Here is a 20,728-nt window from a genome sequence, read left to right as displayed (position 1 = left end):
CAAAAAAATCAACTAGAGGTTTTGCCCCCAGGACTGAACAAGGACTCTGCTTGATGCAGAAACCATTCTGTTAGAACCAATTTGCCTATCCTGAACAAACTGTCTGTGAAAATTATTTTATTTTATGGTCAAACAAGGAGAAAAATACTTTCTGTCTCTGCCCTGAGAGAAGGGTCCTAAGTGCCTTCCTGTCATCTGAAGAATGCATCCACCAATGTGCTGTCTGAAGAGACCAACACACAATGACCCCTGATTTGATCTATATTACCCTGCATGGGTGAAGAGCACATCTCTGATTTTCAAGCTGTTTCTGTGGAGGAGACTTTAATCCTTGTTGATAAAGAAGACTCCTTCTAGTTCTATGAGAGCCCCACCCTGAATATGATGCTTCAGTATACATATAGGGGTGGAATTTAGGGCATGCAGTGGAATTCCAGTCTGAAATTTTTATTCATTGTACCACCACTTGAATTGGTACTAAAATGCTGATCAAGGAGTAATAAGGACTGAAAGAGAATCTTTGTGAGGTTTCCAGTTTGCCAACAGGAGAAACTGAAGAGGATGTAAATAGTCTTCCTAGGAGTACCAGGTCTGCAAAATGGAGAGGTAAATCCTGGCTGCCAATGAAGTCTTGGCCTGTAGAGTCCTCAAAAGACCCATGATTATGTTTATCTTGTCTACGGGAACATGAACATGGCCCTGACAGGTGAGGATATTCATTCCTATTTAAACAAAATCTTGAGAAGAAGTGTAATCTGATATTTGGTACAAGTTCAAGTTGAGTTAATGTTGACCAACAGCTGGACACTGATGTAGCTTGTACTGTTTCCTGTTGTTGTGCAGAAGCTGGTCATCTAATTACTGAAGAAAAGGGATCTCCAGATACCTGAGGTGTACAGCTACTAATTCCTATCATGATGGTAAAGACCCTGGGTGCTAGACAATGAAAACATGTACCCCTGTAATGAATGTAAACAAGTGAAAACATGGATAATATGCGAGTGAATTTTGACAACCCACCAAAAAATTTTGTTTGAGTGTAAGGCAATGAACCAATGAAGATAAGGGGCTTGTTGTGACCAAAAACACTGAAAAATCATCACTCTGTACTATCAAAAGAACTTTGGAGAAGTAATAGACTGAGGCATAAAATTTGCTAATTGAAAGAGATATGAATATAATGTCTTGCACAGCAATAAGCCATCACTGAAAGGTATTTCTTCAATCAAGTGAGATTTTCCACTACTGACCAGATGTTTTCAGGAAAAGAATGAACAGATGCAATTGCACATGGCCCTATGATGTTGGGGCCAGACTGGGTCAATGCAGGCGTTTTAAGAACTTTCTAGAGCAGAAGGATGGTGCATCTGACACCAGTAAGGATTTTGCCATCTGCCACAGATGTGGGTTTTTCCACTGTGGAAAAGGTAAACTAAACAATAGTGATGTGTACATATTACTCATATTTAAATATTATTTCAATGAAATTTCATGGACACCTAAATTTACAGAAATTCGTCAGCCTATGGGAAAGTGCAAGCTAGAGAAAGACAAAAAAAGAAGTAAACAGCAATAATTAAACCTTAAATTATGCAGCCACTAGCTGGTCTCTAATTACTGAAAAGCTGTCTTATCTACAGGATTGGGGTAATATGTAACTTTGTCATGGATTTCAAAATTCAATAGTTATAGTATAGTGATTTACATGTTTCAGTCGGCAGCAAATTACTCAAAAGTGTTCAACCAAATATTTATGGTATGAAAGAGTTATACCATCAATGCGCTGAGAAAGGAAAGACACTGGTACTCAAAAACATGCTGGACGATGATTCCACTATAGTCTGACTCTACATCTCCGTTTGTTTGTACCCCACTACCGATTTCAAAAACGAGAATGTTTAATGTGATAAAAAGTGCACAGAACTAAGTCAACTGAATCACTGATTTATAATTTCTAACCTGACTGACCAGAATGGCACTAATGCTGCCTTCCCCTGCAGCATTTCATGCTTAATGGACTTTCCATACTAACACGCCGCCATATTGCGTACACTATAGGCTAGTTTATTTCCTTCAGACTACATAATGACGTAGTTCATCCTGTTCAGCAAATGCTGAATAATTGCGTAAATTACATAACGTTGAGTTTGAAATTATATCCCTCTGCATACATGAACACAGAAATTAAACCGCTTGTTACATCCGCATGAAAAGCATAGTTGTCATTTTCCTTTGCTTGATTCGACATTGTCAATATTGGAAGCAGACAACTTATGTATGTACATCTGTAGTCGTGATACACCCCTTTGCTGAAAATGGACTTGTCCAGAAACTGGAAATGGATCTGAGCATGTCCGTCTATTGCACTGAAAACTTCGTTAAGCATGAAACGCACATAAGATGACAGTGTTAGGGCCACTCTGCTCAGTCAGGTTAGAAACTATAAATCAATGAATGAATGGACTAAGTTCCTTGCAGTTTTTATCACATGAAAGATTTCCATTATTTAAATCGGTAGGGGGGTACAAACAAACAGGTTTGTATTATAAAACTATAGTTTTTAAATAAAAATGGATTTCTTGTATAGTGTACAGTTTCAACTCATTTACAGCACAATGTACCATATTTATTTATGAAAATCAAATATTTTAAATGAGAGTTACACATTCATTTAGCTCAATCACTGAATGGAATTCACTGGAACAACCTTAAATACAACTGCTATATTTTCATGTCTTCTCACACAAAGTCATCAGGGGAGGTAACAATATGAAGTCTTCTATTACAGTGATAAGAATCTATTTTGTATGCTCTGGTGTGAAAATATATCTGTCTTTATATCAAACACAAACATACATGTGCACCAATTAACTTATTTTTTGTGGGCTGTTCCATTCCAAAATATTGCAGAAAAGTCAAGGTGACATTACTCTGGTCAATCTGTACCCTACCGTATGATTTTGCATCCTATTGTGTGCTAACATTACAACAAAGACTGCCTTCCCACAAAAGAATTAAGCAATTTTCTTGCAAAGTGTGCAAATTTGAATTAATCTTTGTTAAACTTACGAGTGAAGGTTGTGCACTCCTCCTTCAATCTGAGATGATTGCGTTCTTTTCTCAAACTTCAATTCTCCAGAGTACATCATGGATCTGCAAAATAAAGGAGTTTCTTTTATTATAAATAATTTGGATAAAAGCAATTCAGTGATCATATGGAACGGCATACAGTATTTCTTTTTACAGCAATGTGAAAATTTGTCTTCAAAGAAAAACAAAGTTCAAAACAAATACTATTTTCTGCAGATGTTAATTCTTTTTATAACTGAGTGATTAGTACAACTATTTATCTTTTCGGCTATTTCTGGTTCTACTTCAATGCTGTCTATCACAGTAGGTCAGTTGGTAGAGCCTCAGACTGATAATCCAAGGGTTGTGGGTTCAACACCCAGTTTAATAGTCATCTATGTAGGCACCAGTAGGGTAGAGCTGACTTTGAAGGTTATTGACCAAAAAGTCTCAATAACCTTGACCTTTAGTCAAGGTATGCAGTCTTGATTGAAACTTAATGAGCAGAAACTATTATTTTATAATGACACTTACAATGATAATGTCCTTTGATCTCAGAATCTAAAGTTTCTATATTACTCAAAGTGCCTGTCATCTAGAAAATTTGGTAAAGATGTTTTTTCTGCAAAAAAAACCTCATTTTGATTATGTATTTCTTACTAGCTACAACTATTTTATTTTCCATTTCAGGGACTCCGAGTCCCCAATCCAAACTAGTTATTGCCTCCTCCAATTAGTATTAGAGGGCCAGAACTGAAAAGAACATGATCGCAATACTACAGGACATTAAAATGGTGAGAGGAGGGAGTCTTAGCAATAGATATAGCTGATAGAGCTACCATATAGGCCTTAACAGCCCTAAACAGCAGAAACTGCATTCAAACAAGAATAGAAGAAAATCAGTGACTGCGCTTATGGAAGGAGATCTAGGAATAATAAATTTCAACTTGTGTCATGAAGAGACATTTCAAATACGATATATAATGTGAGCAAAACATGAAGGTGATGAATCAGTGGGCTGCTGTACATAAGAGTTCCTATCCTGCAACAGAAGTTTTCTCCTCTGGGCAATGTTCTGGGCTGGTCTATCAACAGGTTGAGGAGATCACTGAACCACAACCTTTTGGGCCAGAGAGGGATTTTCAAAATGAGCCCATCACTGGAGATCCTAAGTGCTCAATAATCCTGAATGGTGGGAAGATTTAAGTGAACAAACAATCCTACTTTAGGCTAAATGAGTAAACTGCCCAGGCCCCCTGATCTGGGACTGGGGATATGTTGTTGTTGTTGTGGGGTTTAACGCCATTTTTCAGCACACGATACGCTATACATGGCAACCAGTATTAATGGTGGAGGAAGAACCCGGGAAAACCCATGAAAGAACCACAGACCCATGAGAAGCTACTGGCAAGCTTTCTCACATACCCACATTGGCGGAATCCGAGACTCAAACCGCTGCAGACAGAGGTGAGATGGCAGTGATCCATAACGAAGAGTGCTTTAGACCACTCGGGGCCTCTGGGGATATGTAAAATGGAGCGTGTGCTTACCTTTGTCATAAAAATGTCCTCTAAGGGTTCTCTCCCCTCCCAATCTGAACAGGGAGTCTGCTACAAATTCATGCTGAGAACATTCTCTGAGGACTACCTTGCCTCTCCTGACCTCTTCTTGCCAGTAACATGAAGAATTCATATTCCAAGGTTGCCCAGCAGAGGTTCCAAACCTCCATACAAGAAGAAGCAGCAGAGATGCCCATTGCCGAAAAGGGAAATTAATGACAAGAGGGTACAAAATTGATCATGGAAAAATTAGGGACATTTACCACAGCAAAGACACACACTAAAGGTTTGCAAAAACACTGCCAATTACAGTTTGCAAATAAGCACAAATGTTGTAGAAATCTAATTAAAAACAACAAACACAGTACATCATGAAGAAAACACAAGTGAAATGAAGTGTTACAAGTGACAGTGTGAAACTGATGACATTGTATGACTTACTGGAACAGACTGGAAGGACTGAAAAGAACTGTTCTGATATTATCTACTAAAAACTGATCCTACATCACAAATTGCCATAAGAGAGTGGAAAAGACAGAAAACACTGAAGTTATATCTTGGAAACTGATCATACTTTACAAATTACTAGAAAAGTCTTGAAAGGACCGAAATACTCTCATATGGCTTCAACTTCTGCAAATTTGGTCTATTTTTTTTATAGGAAAAATCATGATTTTCTATTGCAACATTATTCATGAACAGGTTTCTCAATTCGGGACAGCCATGCCCAATATGGGATAATGGGCATTTATGGTAGGAATACATGTGCTTCCCTGTAACCTAAGGTACACTATCATCAATGTGCTGTCAAAGGACATCAAACAGTCACTCTTTACATGGTTGACACTCTCTTAAGGGCTAAAAATATCATCCTCATTTCCAAATTGTTTATGAGGAGGGTTTATTTTTCCCAGAACCATGAACCCTGAAGAAGTATCCCTTCTGACTCCAAGTGAGTGCCCCACTCTGAATATTTTGCATCCATGAACAGACAGGAGTTGGGTTCAAGGGCATGCATGGAGATTCTAGTCTAAAACTAATCCCAATTTGCCCACCAACTCAAGAGGTAGTGAAATTCAGATCCTAGAGAAATCTGAGCTGTTGGGGGATCACTGTGTGGTTTCCAGTTCGCCAGGAGAATAAACAGGAGGGCACACAAGTGCAGTCTCCCCAAAGGAATCAGGTCTGCCATGGATTTAAAGGTCCCTATAAAGGATACATATAGATGAGTCAACAGTAAAGTCTTTGCTCTCAGTACCTCCTTAAGGGCCGGTATTCTGTCTACTCTGTTCAGTGTGACACAGACTAATTTCCCCATTTCATGAGGAAATTCACATATACATGATCCTGAGAAGGAAATGGGTCTGATTTCTCTAGGTTTGGCAAAAGGCTAGTTGGGTCATTATGGATCAGCAGCGAGACTGGTTTTGCTGAGGGATTCTATGAAATCTTAGTGGATCAACCAGTCACTAAAATACTTAAGGACAGGGATCCATAGTGAGTTTAGGTGGGCAGTTAACTACTCCCATTACCGTGGTAAAGGCTTTGGGTATAGTGGCTACATTGAGCAGTACAGCATGAAACTAAAAACATAAAATTCAGACAAAACTGAGGTACTTTTTGTGAGAAGGAAAAATTCAGATGTGAAGGTAAGCATCAAGTAGGCTGATGGAGACTGCCCAGTCATCAGGCCTTCAAGCATTTCTGACTGAGACTGTGGTCTCCATCTTGAAAGGTTCCTCCTGGTGATCTTTGTTCAGATGGACAAGTCAATAACCAAGCAGAACTTTCCATCTCTTTTATAACAAGAAAATCTGGGAGAAGAAGGCCAGAGAGTGGTTGATGGGAGTGCAATTCTTCCCTTAAGTGTACCAGATTTGATTAGTGGAAAGCATTTGGGGGGGGGGGGGGCACCTTACTACAGATGTCACTGTTACTGAAACTTAGGTGGATATCCAGTTTATTACAGACAGGGCCCACCCTTGGAAATGCCCTCGTGATGCCCCAGCATGCAAGGGGGCATGCAGGGGAACATTCTCTGACCAAAGGCCTCTGCATAAAGGTGGGAATGCAGACTATATTGCTGTTATGAAACCTGTATTTGCATGTCAAAAATGTGTAACTGAGGTGAAGGCATCATTTCTGCAGAGCATGAAAATTCCAACCAATTTGTTGTCTATAAAAAGCAGGATAGCTTATGCCCATGAGCCTAGGACATGGGAAGCAGACAGGGTCTGATTATTCTAGTTCTGAACAATCTAGAACTTTCCATCTAATGGGAGAATGGAATGTCATAGATGAGGGCAAATTTCAGTCATATGATTGAATATATGTCATTAGTACATACTTCTTTAACAGCTTGCTATTAAATATAGGTCATTAATATATACTTCTTTAACAGCTTGTTGCATGAGAGTTTATTCTGAGTGTGTAAAAACTTTTAGTACTTGCCAGACAGGTCCAGTGGATATTTTATTTTTAACCACTGTAAGTGTACACATTATCCAGTGGATATTTCATTTGTAACCACTGTAAGTGTACACGTTATCCAGTGGATATTTTATTTTAACCACTGTAAGTGTACACATTATCCAGCGGATATTTTATTTTTAGCCACTGTAAGTGTACACATTATCCAGTGGATATTTTATTTTTAATCACTGTAAGTGTACACATTATCCAGTGGATATTTTATTTTTAACCACTGTAAGTGTACACATTATCCAGAATTTGCAGTAAACTGGATTGCTCCAAAGCAAGCAAACAAAGAATGACCCAAGGGACTGGAACCTAAGTATTTTAAGTGGACACAGGTCAGCAATTTTTTTTCAACAACTAAAATAATATTTTTCTTTCTTTGTCAATAAAACCCAATTAGAATGCCTTATGAATGCAACGTTTACTTCAATCAGATATTTGTCCAATAGTCTTACAATGGAGGGATCCTACAATAGTACCAACCTGTCTAGTCTATGCAGGCAAATGAATTTCTAGGCAACAGGCAGTGTGAAATGTGTATCTATAATTATTTGTGCATGAAAAGTTGGTCACTGGATTCCTAATGACAGCAATAAGTTGTTGTCCTCCCAAAGCAAAATCTACCTGTTCAGTAATTACATGAATATTCCTGCTTCAATTCAATTAACAAACCTATTTTTACTGTCCCCATGCCGCTTGATTGTTCTTAAGTTTCTATACTTTTCAGATAAAACAATAATATTTTGCAGAACATTCATTTTGAACTTGGACCAAATTCTCTTGTTCTTGTTTTCATGTATGCACTTATTATCTAGGTTTTACAGCATTTTCTTTTTTAAACTCCCTGGCCCTCAAAGGTGAGTAAATGATCCTCCACCCCAACCACCTTTCTAAACTCACTGGCCCATAGATTTGAAAGTGATTCCCCACTTCAAATGTCCCCCTTTTATGCCTCTCACTGATAGGCAATCACAACTCCAATAAATAACATCTTGGCCTAAACACTGTCTGAAATGATTGTACCTGATTATACCTGAAATGTTGGATAGGTAACAAGTATATGTTAAGCAGATTCAGTCTTCATTATAAAGTACTCACGCATAATGTAGACTCACATGTGAAGCAGATTCTTTCCTGTCAACACCTACCCATGATTTAAAATCTTGTAATGCATATTAATTGAGGTCGACTGTTATGATAGAATTTATTCTGTGGGCCTGAGATTTACATATTAACCAAGGCTGACTTGTACAACATAGTCTATTTCATGGGTCTCAAACACCAAGCTGTATCCAAGTGGCCTGCAAAATGACTGGCATCACAATGTGTCATTAGAGATAACAATGGTGGTGTGGCCCTTGGGTCATTGAAACTGCCCTCATGTGGCCCTTGGGGTGGCTTGAGTTTGAGAATCCTGGTGATACTGGAAACTAAATGGAAACTGAGGATGACTGTTATAACATATTTATACTGTGGTCCTGACAACTACAATAAATTGAGGTTGACTGTTAAAACATTATCTATTCTGTGATAATGAGAACAACATACTCATCTCTCTTGACAACACACAATGTCCCAAATATACTAAAATTTTTACGTTGTTTTATTAATGAAATATTCATGCCATGACTACATTTCAAGTAATGGCAAAAGTTTGCTCATCCTTGCGCAAATCTCAAAGTGCCAAGTCAAGAAATTTAAGTTTATTACAAACTGAGGCACGTACCTCTCCATAATGAATCACATCTATCAAACAAAGCTTTGAATTCAGAGAGTACTCCTTTTGATTGACTGCCTTGCTATATCTGATCACAGCTGTGAAAGACTGGGATAATTTAAGGTAGTTTAGTAGTTACTTGTGCAACAATATTTATAACAGTGCTCAAGGTTCAAGTGAAATGAGTTGACCTGACAAGTAAACTTGACCACTTACCTCTTACACATGTAGGATTTGCATGCCTTTCAACTTAAAAAAAAAATGCATTCCCTTTACTTGATCTGATACAAGATACATATTTATATGATAATACAAAGCAGGTCTACTTTTTAAACGATTGTGACAATACAACAAATACATCTGCAAATTGGCAGTTAATTAGATTCTCATAGAAACACCCATAGTTTTCACAGTAGACTCAATGTTCATCTTTGAAAACAAAACGGCACATCATATTTTGACGCTTACACTGAAACTGAATTAAAATAAACAACTGAAACAGAAATTTCACTTGACAAAACATGCCAGTTATTTCTTAAAGTGCTGACACTGGTAGGCATTAGTTACATTTTCACTGATCAAAATTTTATCAAAGATTGTTAATTACAGCAGTGTCTTGTGAATATTTCTTTTAAAGAAAATGTAACAAAACACAGAACTTCTTATTACAAGTTAAGAATTTCATGCCATTTTGGACAATAAAATAAGCAATATATCAGAGTTTATTTACTAATTCTGATCTAGATTTCATTATGTTCAACAAGTGTTGATTCTTTGGGCATTTTTAGAACGAAAAAGGGATCCAGACTGCCCCTACATAAATGGGTTCACAAGTTATCTGGATGCGAGTGTATTACAAAAGTTGACAGTTATAACATATCTATTCTGAGGTCCTAAGAACTACAATTTAAATGTAGTTGATTGTTATAACATGTCCATTCCACAGTTCTGAGATGTATCAACTGAGGTTGACTGTTGTAACATAGTCTATTCTGAGGTCCTGAGAACTACATGTTAACTAAGGTTAATTTTCATAAGATGTGAATTCTGAGGTCCTAAAAACTACATAATAACTGAGGTTGACTATTATAACATGGTCTATTCTGTTGTGATGAGAAATAAAATTTTTTTAAAACCAGGGTTGACTGTTATAACATGGTCTATTCTGTGGTCATTAGATCTATAAATGAACCAAAGTTGACTGTTATAACATTGTCTATTCTGTGGTCATTAGATCTATAAATGAACCAAAGTTGACTGTTATAACATGGTCTATTCTGTGGTCATGAGCAGTACATGGTAATTGAGGTTGACTATGCTACCTGAGCATGGACAGGCTTCGGGCCCCAATATCCTGACATCCATGCTGAATACCAGCAATCAGGTAGGGAACAAATTTGTGGATGGACCCCTTGTCAACAATGGACCCTGACACACCCTGAGCCACTTTCAATTTGTCACTCTCACTGAAAAAAAAGGTCCAGTAATTAAAAATTGGAGAGGTAATATACACAGTCATTTTGTTAATGTTTCACTAAAAAAGACAAATAGCCCATCAAAAAGACAACTTTAGAAAATAAATAAACAGAAATGAGTGCCAATTTAAATGAAAAAAAAAAAATGCTGTGAAATATAGTTATTATTGGCACAGTGCTAACTTCTATTCCACATCACTGTTAGTGGTTCAGATCATATAACTGAACAATACATTTCAGAACTGAATGCCCAACAATAGCAACACAAAAATGTGTAGTGATTTGGTATAGCAGAGCTCATGGGTCACTGCACCTTCATTTTAAAAATGGCTCAGTGAAAAGACCAATGGACTAAAAAAAGTACAGGCAAATAACAGGAATTACTGCCCACCACATTTCATCGAAGAAGGAAAGTGTAATCTTGGACAGGAAAGGACTAGTTGAATTTTGTGACATAGTAAATGAGTTAACATACACTGTGAAAATTAATATGCTTCTTTCTTACCCAACTTGTAAGTCATCCACAAAATTTCGTGAAAGTACATGGTTGCAAACTGAAATTTAGGTGCAGTAAAAATAAGAATATCTTCTTGAAATTGACCTCTCATCTCCTGACCACAAAATCAGTAGGTTTCTTCTATACCCCAAGAGCAAGCCATCCATAAAGTTTAGTCCAGGTCTGTGATGGAGAACTAATGTTATCAAGCAGAAACCAGTCAGTCACCTTGACCTCTGAACATTTGACCACCAAACCCAAGTGCAAGCCATCCACAAAATCTTATCCAGGAATGTGATGTAGAACTAATGTTGCTGTATCAAAATGTTTTCTTCTACCAGTCACAATGGCCTTATAATCTGAACCATGAAATCAGCAGGCTATCCACAAAGTTTAGTAACTGCCGATATGGTATTTCATAAATATGGATAAAAAAGAATATAAATGTGACCAGTTTTTCCTTTCAGGCCAGGGAGAGACACAGAGATAGAATACCTCGAACTCAACCTAGGCCTTCATAATGTGTTTTGTTGATTTTGTTAGCTTAATGCCACTTTTCAGCACATAGTAGGCTACACATGGCAGCCAGTATGTTTGGTGGAGGAAGAACCCATGAAGAACCAGCATTGATGGGAAGCTACTGGCAAGCTTTCTCACATACCCAGTGGCTGAGTTGAGACCAGAACCGACGAGGACTCTCCTTAACGTAGTCTCAAACTAAATTTAGTTTCAATCCATGAAGTCTGTCACAAATTATTAAGCAGAATAACAGATGGGATGTGACAGATGAACATGCCTTTTAAAACAAGAATATAATAAACAGTACATTACACACTCCCCCCTTGTTTAAAAGTCATCTATGTAATTATTGACCAATGCAGTCTCAATGATCTGGATCTTTAGTCAAAGTAAGCAGCCTTCAACTGAACCATTTGTGCAGAAACCATTAGTTTCTTACAAGGCTTACCATGAACATAACCTCTGATCTTGAGAACCCTCAATGCAATATTTAGGGTTGTTTCTTACTCTTAAGTGCCACCCATCCACAAAGTTTGGTAAAGAAAATCGCTCTAGAACAAAAGTCACTGTGGAAAACCCATCCATTTTCTTTTCCACGATAATTATCCTTATATTTTACCTTCTGAACCACAAATCAATAGGCCACATCCTTATGTGCAAACCTGCCTCAAACCTTGGTCAAGGCTCATGGTTATTTAACTTATGATGCAAACAGCAGCTCTGACTTTGACTTTTGACCCAAAATTAATTGGCTTGTGTCTTTGCCAAGGAGTAAGCGATCCATGAAGTTTCTTCCTTGTCCCAAGTCTGGTAACTGTAGAGAAAAACTGGAGTTTACTGTGCAGAAGATGGATGGATGGATGGACATACATAACAATGGCTGAACAACACAACATGATATGCTCTGACTTATGGTGCGCGTACAAATAGATGAAAGGATAACCAAAAGAGTAAATTTTGCTGGTGTGGTGGATCCTTACCTGAAATATCGACTTTGGCTACTCTTATGTTTCTCCATGGCATCAAGAGATCCCATTCCTCTGTACTTCTTCAAACGGACACCATCAGCAAAAAAATATTCCCCAGGAGCTTCAGATGTTCCTGCCAGCATGGAACCCATCATAACTGAAGGAAGACAGAACTGTCATAAACCCTTCAATATTTTCTAAATTTGATAAAATGTCCAACAATACATAAAATTTCCAAAAAACAATGTATGCTTTTTAAGGCTAACAAAAAAATTAATTCAAGTTGGAATGTTTTATCCATACCCTTCCCCACCACAGTACAGATGACCATCAGACCACAAAACCTCTTTGATTACCTATATTACTATACAGATTAACTGAAATTGTTGTCAAAAGCTGAAATAAAATAGTGGATACATGCACAACTTTCAGTGTGATATACCCCAAGGTCCTAATGCATACAAATTATGGTCTTAGTAAAGTAAATTATTGTTGTTGTTGTTGTAGGGTTTAACGCCATTTTTCTGCACACGATAGGCTATACATGGCAGCCAGTATTAATGGTGGAGGAAGAACCCGGGAAATCCCCAGAAAGAACCACCAACCCTTGAGAAGCTACTGGCAAGCTTTCTCACATACCTGCACTGGCCGAATCCGAGACTCGAACCCACGTAGACAGAGGTGAGATGGCAGTGATCCGTAATGGAGAGCGCTTTAGACCACTCGGGGCCCCAGTAAAGTAAATTAACTTGTGTAATATAAAGTGCTTGTATGTGAAGTTTATTATCTATCTTTTTTGTTTGCCAATAAGCTAAACTGGGCAGTTATTTATTTGTCATAAAGCAGTCAACTTCTCCAAAAGATGAGTTTCAGAAGTAGCTACTGACGGTTTTATTCAATGGCAGAAATCGTTCAATAACATCATGTGCATGTATTTTGTCAATCTTCAAAACCACAGTAGCATTACAAATGATGGCATTCTGTAAATAAATTTCAGAACCAGTCTAAGTCATCTGGTTTTAATTACAAATTTAGGGCAATCATTACCATATCTGGAATTGTACTGTTGTGATTGATTTCACCCTAAATAGTGAAGCCCAAAGAGACATTAATGGCGTTAGAGAGAGCTGTCCTATACATGGTTCCCATGCTTTTCTGAAGATAAATAATTTCCAGGTCATTTTCTGGGTTTTTCCATGAAGAAATTACGTTTTTCAAGGTTCACATTCGACCATTACTGAATGGAATTACACACTTCAGATTATACAAAAATGCATTTTCTAAATCTAAAGATGTTTCTATTTCAAGACTCTCCAAAACATCTAAGTCAAGAAAGATGATCATGTACAAAACCATAAAATGTATCACACAAAACAAGTTTGATTATACTCCTAGAAATAGGCATGTAAGGTCATTACAATGTACAGAATACATATTCTAACTATGCTGACCTGCATTATGTTGCCACGTGGAAACAACATAATGAACATAAATTGGCTTTGTTTCCTTTCAAACCTTTAATTCTAAATAATTATATAACAATGCATATGCATGTTATACAAAGCAACATTTCCTATCACAGTATGAAAAAAAAAACAATAAAATGCAAAATATTAGAATCTTATCTTGTAAGGAGAAAGTTTAGCTGTGTCAATAAAATCCCATACAAGATTTTTCAAGTAACTTAAACTCCTTAAGATGATTTGGTCCACAATCAATCATTTCAGATACATTTACAAAAGGGTTGATTTAAATTTTGACAGAAGACCTACAAATTTATAATTGCTGTACTATAAACAATTGACTTTTCTGTAAAATCAACTTGTCTTCTTGTAATTCAATAAACCAGTCCCCAAACTTATACTGATACCAGCTCGTATCATCTTTTAGTTTAATACAAGGGACGACAATTTGCCCATTTCTCCGGCGTTACATTTAAGACCTGAAACCAATGCTTCCAGCCACATGTCATTGTGTAAAAGTTTCTCACCAAGTTTCAGCTCAGATTCGATATTTTGGACAACAAAGTTGGCTTAAAACGAATAACTCCATTTTCTAATCCAGATTTCCTCCACATATTCCCACATTAAGGTTGGGATGTGGGGTCAGAGAAATTGCATATTGAAAATTTGGAATTTGCCGCCACTGTGCGGTAGGCCTAGCGGCATATGGTAGTCGCTTACTAGCGGACATAGCAAATTTAAATAATGTTATATCAACTCATACCTACATGAAATCGATAGGAAAATTATTTATTTTCTCAGAAATTGCAAGCATTATAACCATTATGTCTTTAATCTGCTCAGTCTAGAGGAAACTACAGCATATATGAAACCTAATCCTGTACTTGCCATTTGCATTACTAGTCACATGGCTTCAGAAATCTCAATAATCATGTGATATCAACAGCACAATCCTTTTTAATGTTGTTGTACAAAATTCAATTATATTAAATGAAAGTCAGATACCTGTTGTAAAAACCAGAAAGAACATATAATTCTCAACATATTTATTTGGAGAACAATAACAAGAAACCTGTCGCTGCAATCTGACCAGTCAGATTCATCAAGCAGAGAGCACAAATTAACGTGTTAGTCACAAGATACACATAGAATCTATGTTGGGGTTTGGACTGAGACAAAGAAATCCCAGTCAAGGGGTTACATTATTTGTCTCCCCACGGGGCAAGATTATTTTTCTAACCCAACATTTTCCTTTAAAGTAAAAAGAACGCTTCACTAGTGTAATACAGTTCACATCCAAATGTTTACATGTGGCTCATTAATACAAATATGTTAGTGAGGGCTGTGACGTGCATCCAAAGTACAGTTTAAATGCGTGAGCAAAGAAAAATAACAACATAAAATGTTGCATAATAATGAGGTATTAACACTTTTAATATATGAATGTTGTGTTAAATATACAAAAAATAATATTTATTACAAGAAAATGTTTCATTTTCATCAATTCCAATTTTGAAAAGTTATATTGTAAATAATGAAATGATACTGGGTACACATATCTACTGTAGTTATACTTAGTACAAACTGTAATGAAAGAGTAACATGTTGCATTAGAGTATTCATGGAGATATGTGTCACTATCGTACATAACTCTCCTTTTCTTTGGAGGAGGTGAAACTGTTTTGTGACATACTTGTGTTGTAAATAATATTAATTGTATGAAAGACCCTCCAAATACGGACCCTAGTGGATAACAAGGGGTTATATTATTTGTCTCTCCACGATGCTATGAAGTGTGTAGGCCTAGTCTATGTGCATGGATCAGTGTTTATCTGTCATAGTTCATTCCACACAGTATTAAGAAGTTTAGCCTATCTAAATCTTATCTGTAGCACAGTCAGTTTCCAGGTCAGCATCATTAAATGTACCGTATTTACCGTATGCTTTCGGACTGCAACAAATAATTACTTTTTTTGTCGTCCAAATACATATCAAATTCTTTAATTAGGTGTCCGAAAACATACAGTTGAAGATAGATTTATTCCCCCCCCCCATGTCTGTAATGAAGTTAGCGTTAGCTCACATGATGACGTGCTGCCATGAAGTAAAACAAGTATTTTGTCAAGCACCACGGAAAGGATATGAATGAAAAACAGGCATTACTTGCCTATTTTGTCTATGTGATACATGTCCACCCACCAGAAAACACAGCCATACATGTATTAGAGCCACAATTGTGTGCATATTTTCCAAAAGAACCGCCATATTACTATATAATCTTGCAATCCACAGTTTAACCCTCTGCTAATCGGTGATCATTAAAATCTACATTACCAACGCCAGCAAGCTTAATTTCTGTGTAATTAAGATATTAATGCAAACTAAATAAAAAGATTTTGGAATTATAATTTTTAAGATATTTATGACAGAAACATTTTAGTATCGAGAGGAGAAATACCGGTACATGTATGATGGCTAATCTTAGAGCACCAAGGGTGAGAGGGGCTCCATATGGGGAGAGTGTTGTATGCACGCATAGGAAAGGTAAAAATAACAAGCAAGTTGCAATATACGAGTCGGCGTGATTAATATGTTGGTATTTTTAAAAAAAAAATAAAGGTGGTCTATTTGTTGTGGTTCTCTCTTTTTTTCTCCCCACCTAGCCAAGGGTAGCTTCAAAATTAGTAGAGCTTGCTGACTCAAAACAATCGACTGCTCAAAGATTGTTCTGATGTACCTGTATGTTGGAGATTTCAAGGTGTCTAGGTGATAATTGTTAATAATAAAACTTGTGGGATTTCTTTGACATGTGTGTTTGGAAATAAAATGCAGCCATCTGGATTTCATTAAAAGAGCACACGATGAACCGAACATTTAGCACCCACAATCAATATTTATCGTCTACAAAGATGTTTACTACCAATAGAACAATAAATATGTTTAAACCCTGGTATATAATGCCTCAGGGATAAGGGGTTTGTTTTGTTGCACAATGCCAATGAATTTGACTAATCCATACTGACTCTCCGATGTATTGTTTAATGATATAAAGCAGGGGTCATGGTTTCTAATCAAAGTCATAACTGTCACACCTGTTTGAAGTGGTTTCGTGTGTAATAATGTCTACACTGACAACCAATCATATTTTTGTTAGCCAATCAGGCTATTAAAATATAAAGTATAAATAAAATACCCACCACTATCAAAAGTTTATATACTGGATAGCTGTCGTTGTGAAACATAATATTGTTAGTACTGTAATAATTTTGATGGATAAGTTTATCATACGTTATGCAACAAGCGAGGAGGCACTGCCTAGTTCGTGGAGGGACTCTCCCTTGCCGAAATTGTCTCCAAAGAGGCCAGTAGGCTGTCCACAGAAGTGACCTCGAATTAATGATTCTGAGGATGCATCACAAAAAGAAACCCCTACGAAGAAAGCTGCTCTAGATGACGAGTCTGATTATCTTGAACCCGAGAGTGCTCCACCCGGTTCTGTACGTGGTCACTATAAACATTATACATTAAAGCAAAAGCAGGATATCGTTAACAATGCAAAATGTCTGGGAATTAGACCTACAGCAGAAAAATTCAAGATTCCGAAATCCACGGTGAGTATCTGGATGAAAATTGACTTTTCCGCTGATCTGAACTTGAACAGATATTTGCCTAAGTGTGGACAACCCATTTCATATGGACAAGCTATGGATGATAAGATAACTCAGTGGGTGCTCACTCAGCGTTACTTACAAATTCCAGTCAGTGTTGAGGGAATATGTATATATGCCAAGGAGCTTATCTCAACAGAATTTCCGGAGAGCAAATTCCATGCAAGTCGTTCATGGGGAGAGAGTTTCATGAAAAGACATGACTTTGTGCTCAGAAGCAGGACCTCTCTTGCCCAACGTTTACCAAAGAATTTGGAAGAAAAGATTGCTTCGTTCCACAAGTTTGTGATGGATAGACATGAGGAGGATGAGTTTGACAATATGTTTATTATTAACATGGACGAGACACCAATGTAATTTGATCTTGTGCCAGGGAAAATGGTGGACAAAGAAGGAACGAAAAGCATTCTGATTCGTACAACTGGTGCGGAGAAGAGACACATTACTGTCATTTTAGCCATTGCAGGTTCTGGCGACGTATTACCTCCAATGATTATTTTCAAGGGAAAGAGACAGCTAGATCTGAAGGCACCAAAAGGGTGGATTATCGCAGTTGAAAAGAAAGCATGGATGGATGAAACGCTAACGCTGCAATGGATTGGAGAAATTTATTTGCCATTCACCAGAAGAGAGCGATCACTTTTAGTTATGGACTCATTCCGGGCTCACATCACTGATGACGTGAAGAAACAGTTGTGGCACGGAAACATTGTGCCAGCAATAATACCTGGAGGCTGCACATCCAAATTGTAACCTCTTGATGTGAGCATCAATAAACCTGTTGTTCGAACAACTACGTCTGGCAAAGCTGAAGACAACAAAGTATTCTTTTTTTCAAAAGTGGTTCTGAGCGCGTGGACACACTGACTAAGACGACTGGTCTGAGATAAAAAAAGTAAGGTTAGCAAAACAGCTAGATTTCTCGGTGGCATAGGTGAGACAACAAAACCCCAGCAGTTGTTCTAGGGATAAATATGTATAATTTTGGGTTCATTCGATTTTGTATTTTTATTACAACCAGCATTGACTTTCATTTAATATTTATTTCTACAACTTTTGAAATGGGATATTAGACGTGACTACTGTATCTATGAGGTCATGAACACGTGGACTGTGAAATTTGTGTGCTCGTATGACTACCAATGCAAAGCGCAAGTACCAGGTCAAATTTCATCAACGTCCTAGTTTTATTTTGTCTTTCCGCAGATTAAAGACATATCGATTTTAATACTCGCAATTTAAGAGAAAACAAATAATTTTCATATCGATTTAATGTGGGTCTGACCTGATTTAACAATGTTTAAGTTTGCTAGGCCATCTGCCGACACCTTGTTGGCCTCTTGTGATGCTAGACTGGTTTTCATATCTTCCATGTAAGAAAAAATATGGATATCGAGCTGTCTGTTGAGAAAAGAAATCTACTAGATGAATCTAATCCAATGAGTGTTTGGATTGACTAATCAAATGTGTTTATGGCAAGCACCAAATTGATATATACTGCTACCTCAAATATTCTGGACAGAACTCGTTAAATTTAACTCACGATCAATTCAGTTATGACTTGATTACGTAATTGTTTCAGGCATCAAGTGGTGGCGGAAATTCCCAGGTTTTTCCTAACTTACATCTTTGCAAAATTCAAGGACTTTTCACAATCGGAATTTTTTATAATCATTTCTACCAACTTTTTCCCGATTTCCCGATAGTGTGGGAACCCTGCCTATAGCCTTTAATGGTGAAACTGAACAATCTTTTCTTCCCACAAGAAAAAAAAAGAAAATCTGCAACTGTAGCTCAAGAAGAGCAGACATAATTAAAGCTTTTCCTACAGCACTAATTACAAAAAATTCTCAATTTTAAACCTTGGAGGTCAACTGCCTGCTAACCTGAGTGATGACGCATTTGGTGATTGTTTTAGAGATATGGTCATTACATTGTTTTTTAAAAAATTAGACATACATGAAGATGTATCCAAAAATATCCTCCATATATCAGCTTGATGTTGTTGCTAAAATAAAAAATCAAGTCACACTAAATAATTTCTATTATCTGATATTAAACACCATTTGCTTTGGGGTATCTTTCTTGGTGGCTGTACCTGAGGCATTCCTTTATTTTCATTTGAAATTCCCTTTTGATCTTGCCTACATAGTATCTGCTGCATGTGTAGTATGCGAATAAATAAAAAATGTTAAGTCTGGTACAATGACCGTGGCTGTAAATATCTGAAGTTGTATAAGTGCTTCTAAAGATTCTGGAATTTTCAATTTGAATGCCAATTGTGCAACCTGTATGGCAATTTGGAACTTTATATGTGAATGTGTTACCCATGATACTTTGAAGGTTTGTTCAGTCTTTTTAAGTTTCAATTTTAGACCACCACATTCCTTCAGGCAATACCTTCTTTTAATTATCTGATAAACTTACATCATAGAACATTACAGGATCTATGCTGAGCTTGGTGACTAAAACATAAAACTCAGAGAAGGGATTTCCTTGTCTTGGTGCCAACTGCTACATTATATTTCTTAACCATCTAATTTTGACTTTATTTATGAACTAGATAATCAAGCTGTCATGATAATTGTTGAGATTTATGCCTCTGATTGCTGAAACCTGACAGTATACATTTTTCCAAGGAGACAAGCTACACATGATGGGTGGCATGATTTATGGTAAGTAAGGATTGCAACTGTGTAAGATTCTTGTCATGTGGATGAGAATAGAATATACAGTCTTTCTGATATTCTTTCAACAAAGTCTCATACATGATACCGTGTTCTTAGCCCTTACCTGTCGATGCTCCTAATGACAATGCTTTGATGATCTGCCCTACAGTGGATATGCCTCCATCGGCTATCACAGGAATGCCAAATCTACGGGCATATTCTGCTACTTTGTACACTGCTGTGCCCTGGGGTCTTCCAACTGCCATCACTGCTAACACAAAAAGGTTTATGTCATACAGCACAATCCTGGTTGCAGAGGGCTCATTAAAAGTTAACAATTTCAGCAGTAAGCAACTTCAATGGAAGAACACCATGCAATACTAAGTAACTTTCAAGATGTTTCATAAATGTAGGCAGCATATTTTCATTGACTTCAAAACATTTTATTTCTTGTGATAGGAATACATACATGGTATCATTGTAGAAAAGACAACTTCAGGTCTTGAAAATATGCTTATAAGCAAATTCAGCTGCACACAGGTGACCATACAGGTAAATGAAAAAGTAAGGTAAATTTCATGGTATTCAATAAAAATGTTAAATGAAGCATTTAAAGCATAATATACAGCCTCTTTCTGATCCAATAT

General features: G+C 37.0%; 1 protein-coding gene across 3 annotated transcripts in view; it reads right to left on the bottom strand.

Annotated features, from left to right (window-relative positions):
* The window catches only part of LOC149789242 (inosine-5'-monophosphate dehydrogenase 1-like), a 112,513-nt gene that overhangs the window by 23,928 nt on the left and 67,857 nt on the right, over positions 1-20,728 (bottom strand). For 2 of the 3 annotated variants that reach the window (XM_089975416.1, XM_089975414.1), the window contains exons 12-15: positions 20,206-20,352; positions 12,294-12,438; positions 10,146-10,289; positions 3,070-3,153 (exon numbers count right to left, since the gene is read on the bottom strand). In XM_089975416.1, the coding sequence (XP_089831542.1) occupies positions 3,070-3,153; positions 10,146-10,289; positions 12,294-12,438; positions 20,206-20,352 (520 nt within the window). The remainder of the gene's footprint in view (positions 1-3,069; positions 3,154-10,145; positions 10,290-12,293; positions 12,439-20,205; positions 20,353-20,728) is intronic. The other variant, XM_089975415.1, reaches the window with a different exon arrangement.

This window comes from Sinohyriopsis cumingii, chromosome 11 (genome assembly GCF_028554795.1).
Source record: "Sinohyriopsis cumingii isolate HCF-2022 chromosome 11, ASM2855479v2, whole genome shotgun sequence".
Classification (NCBI taxonomy): Eukaryota; Metazoa; Mollusca; class Bivalvia; order Unionida; family Unionidae; genus Sinohyriopsis; species Sinohyriopsis cumingii.
The sequence above is the reverse complement of the archived record's forward strand: the minus strand, read 5'-3'. Positions and strand labels throughout refer to the sequence as shown.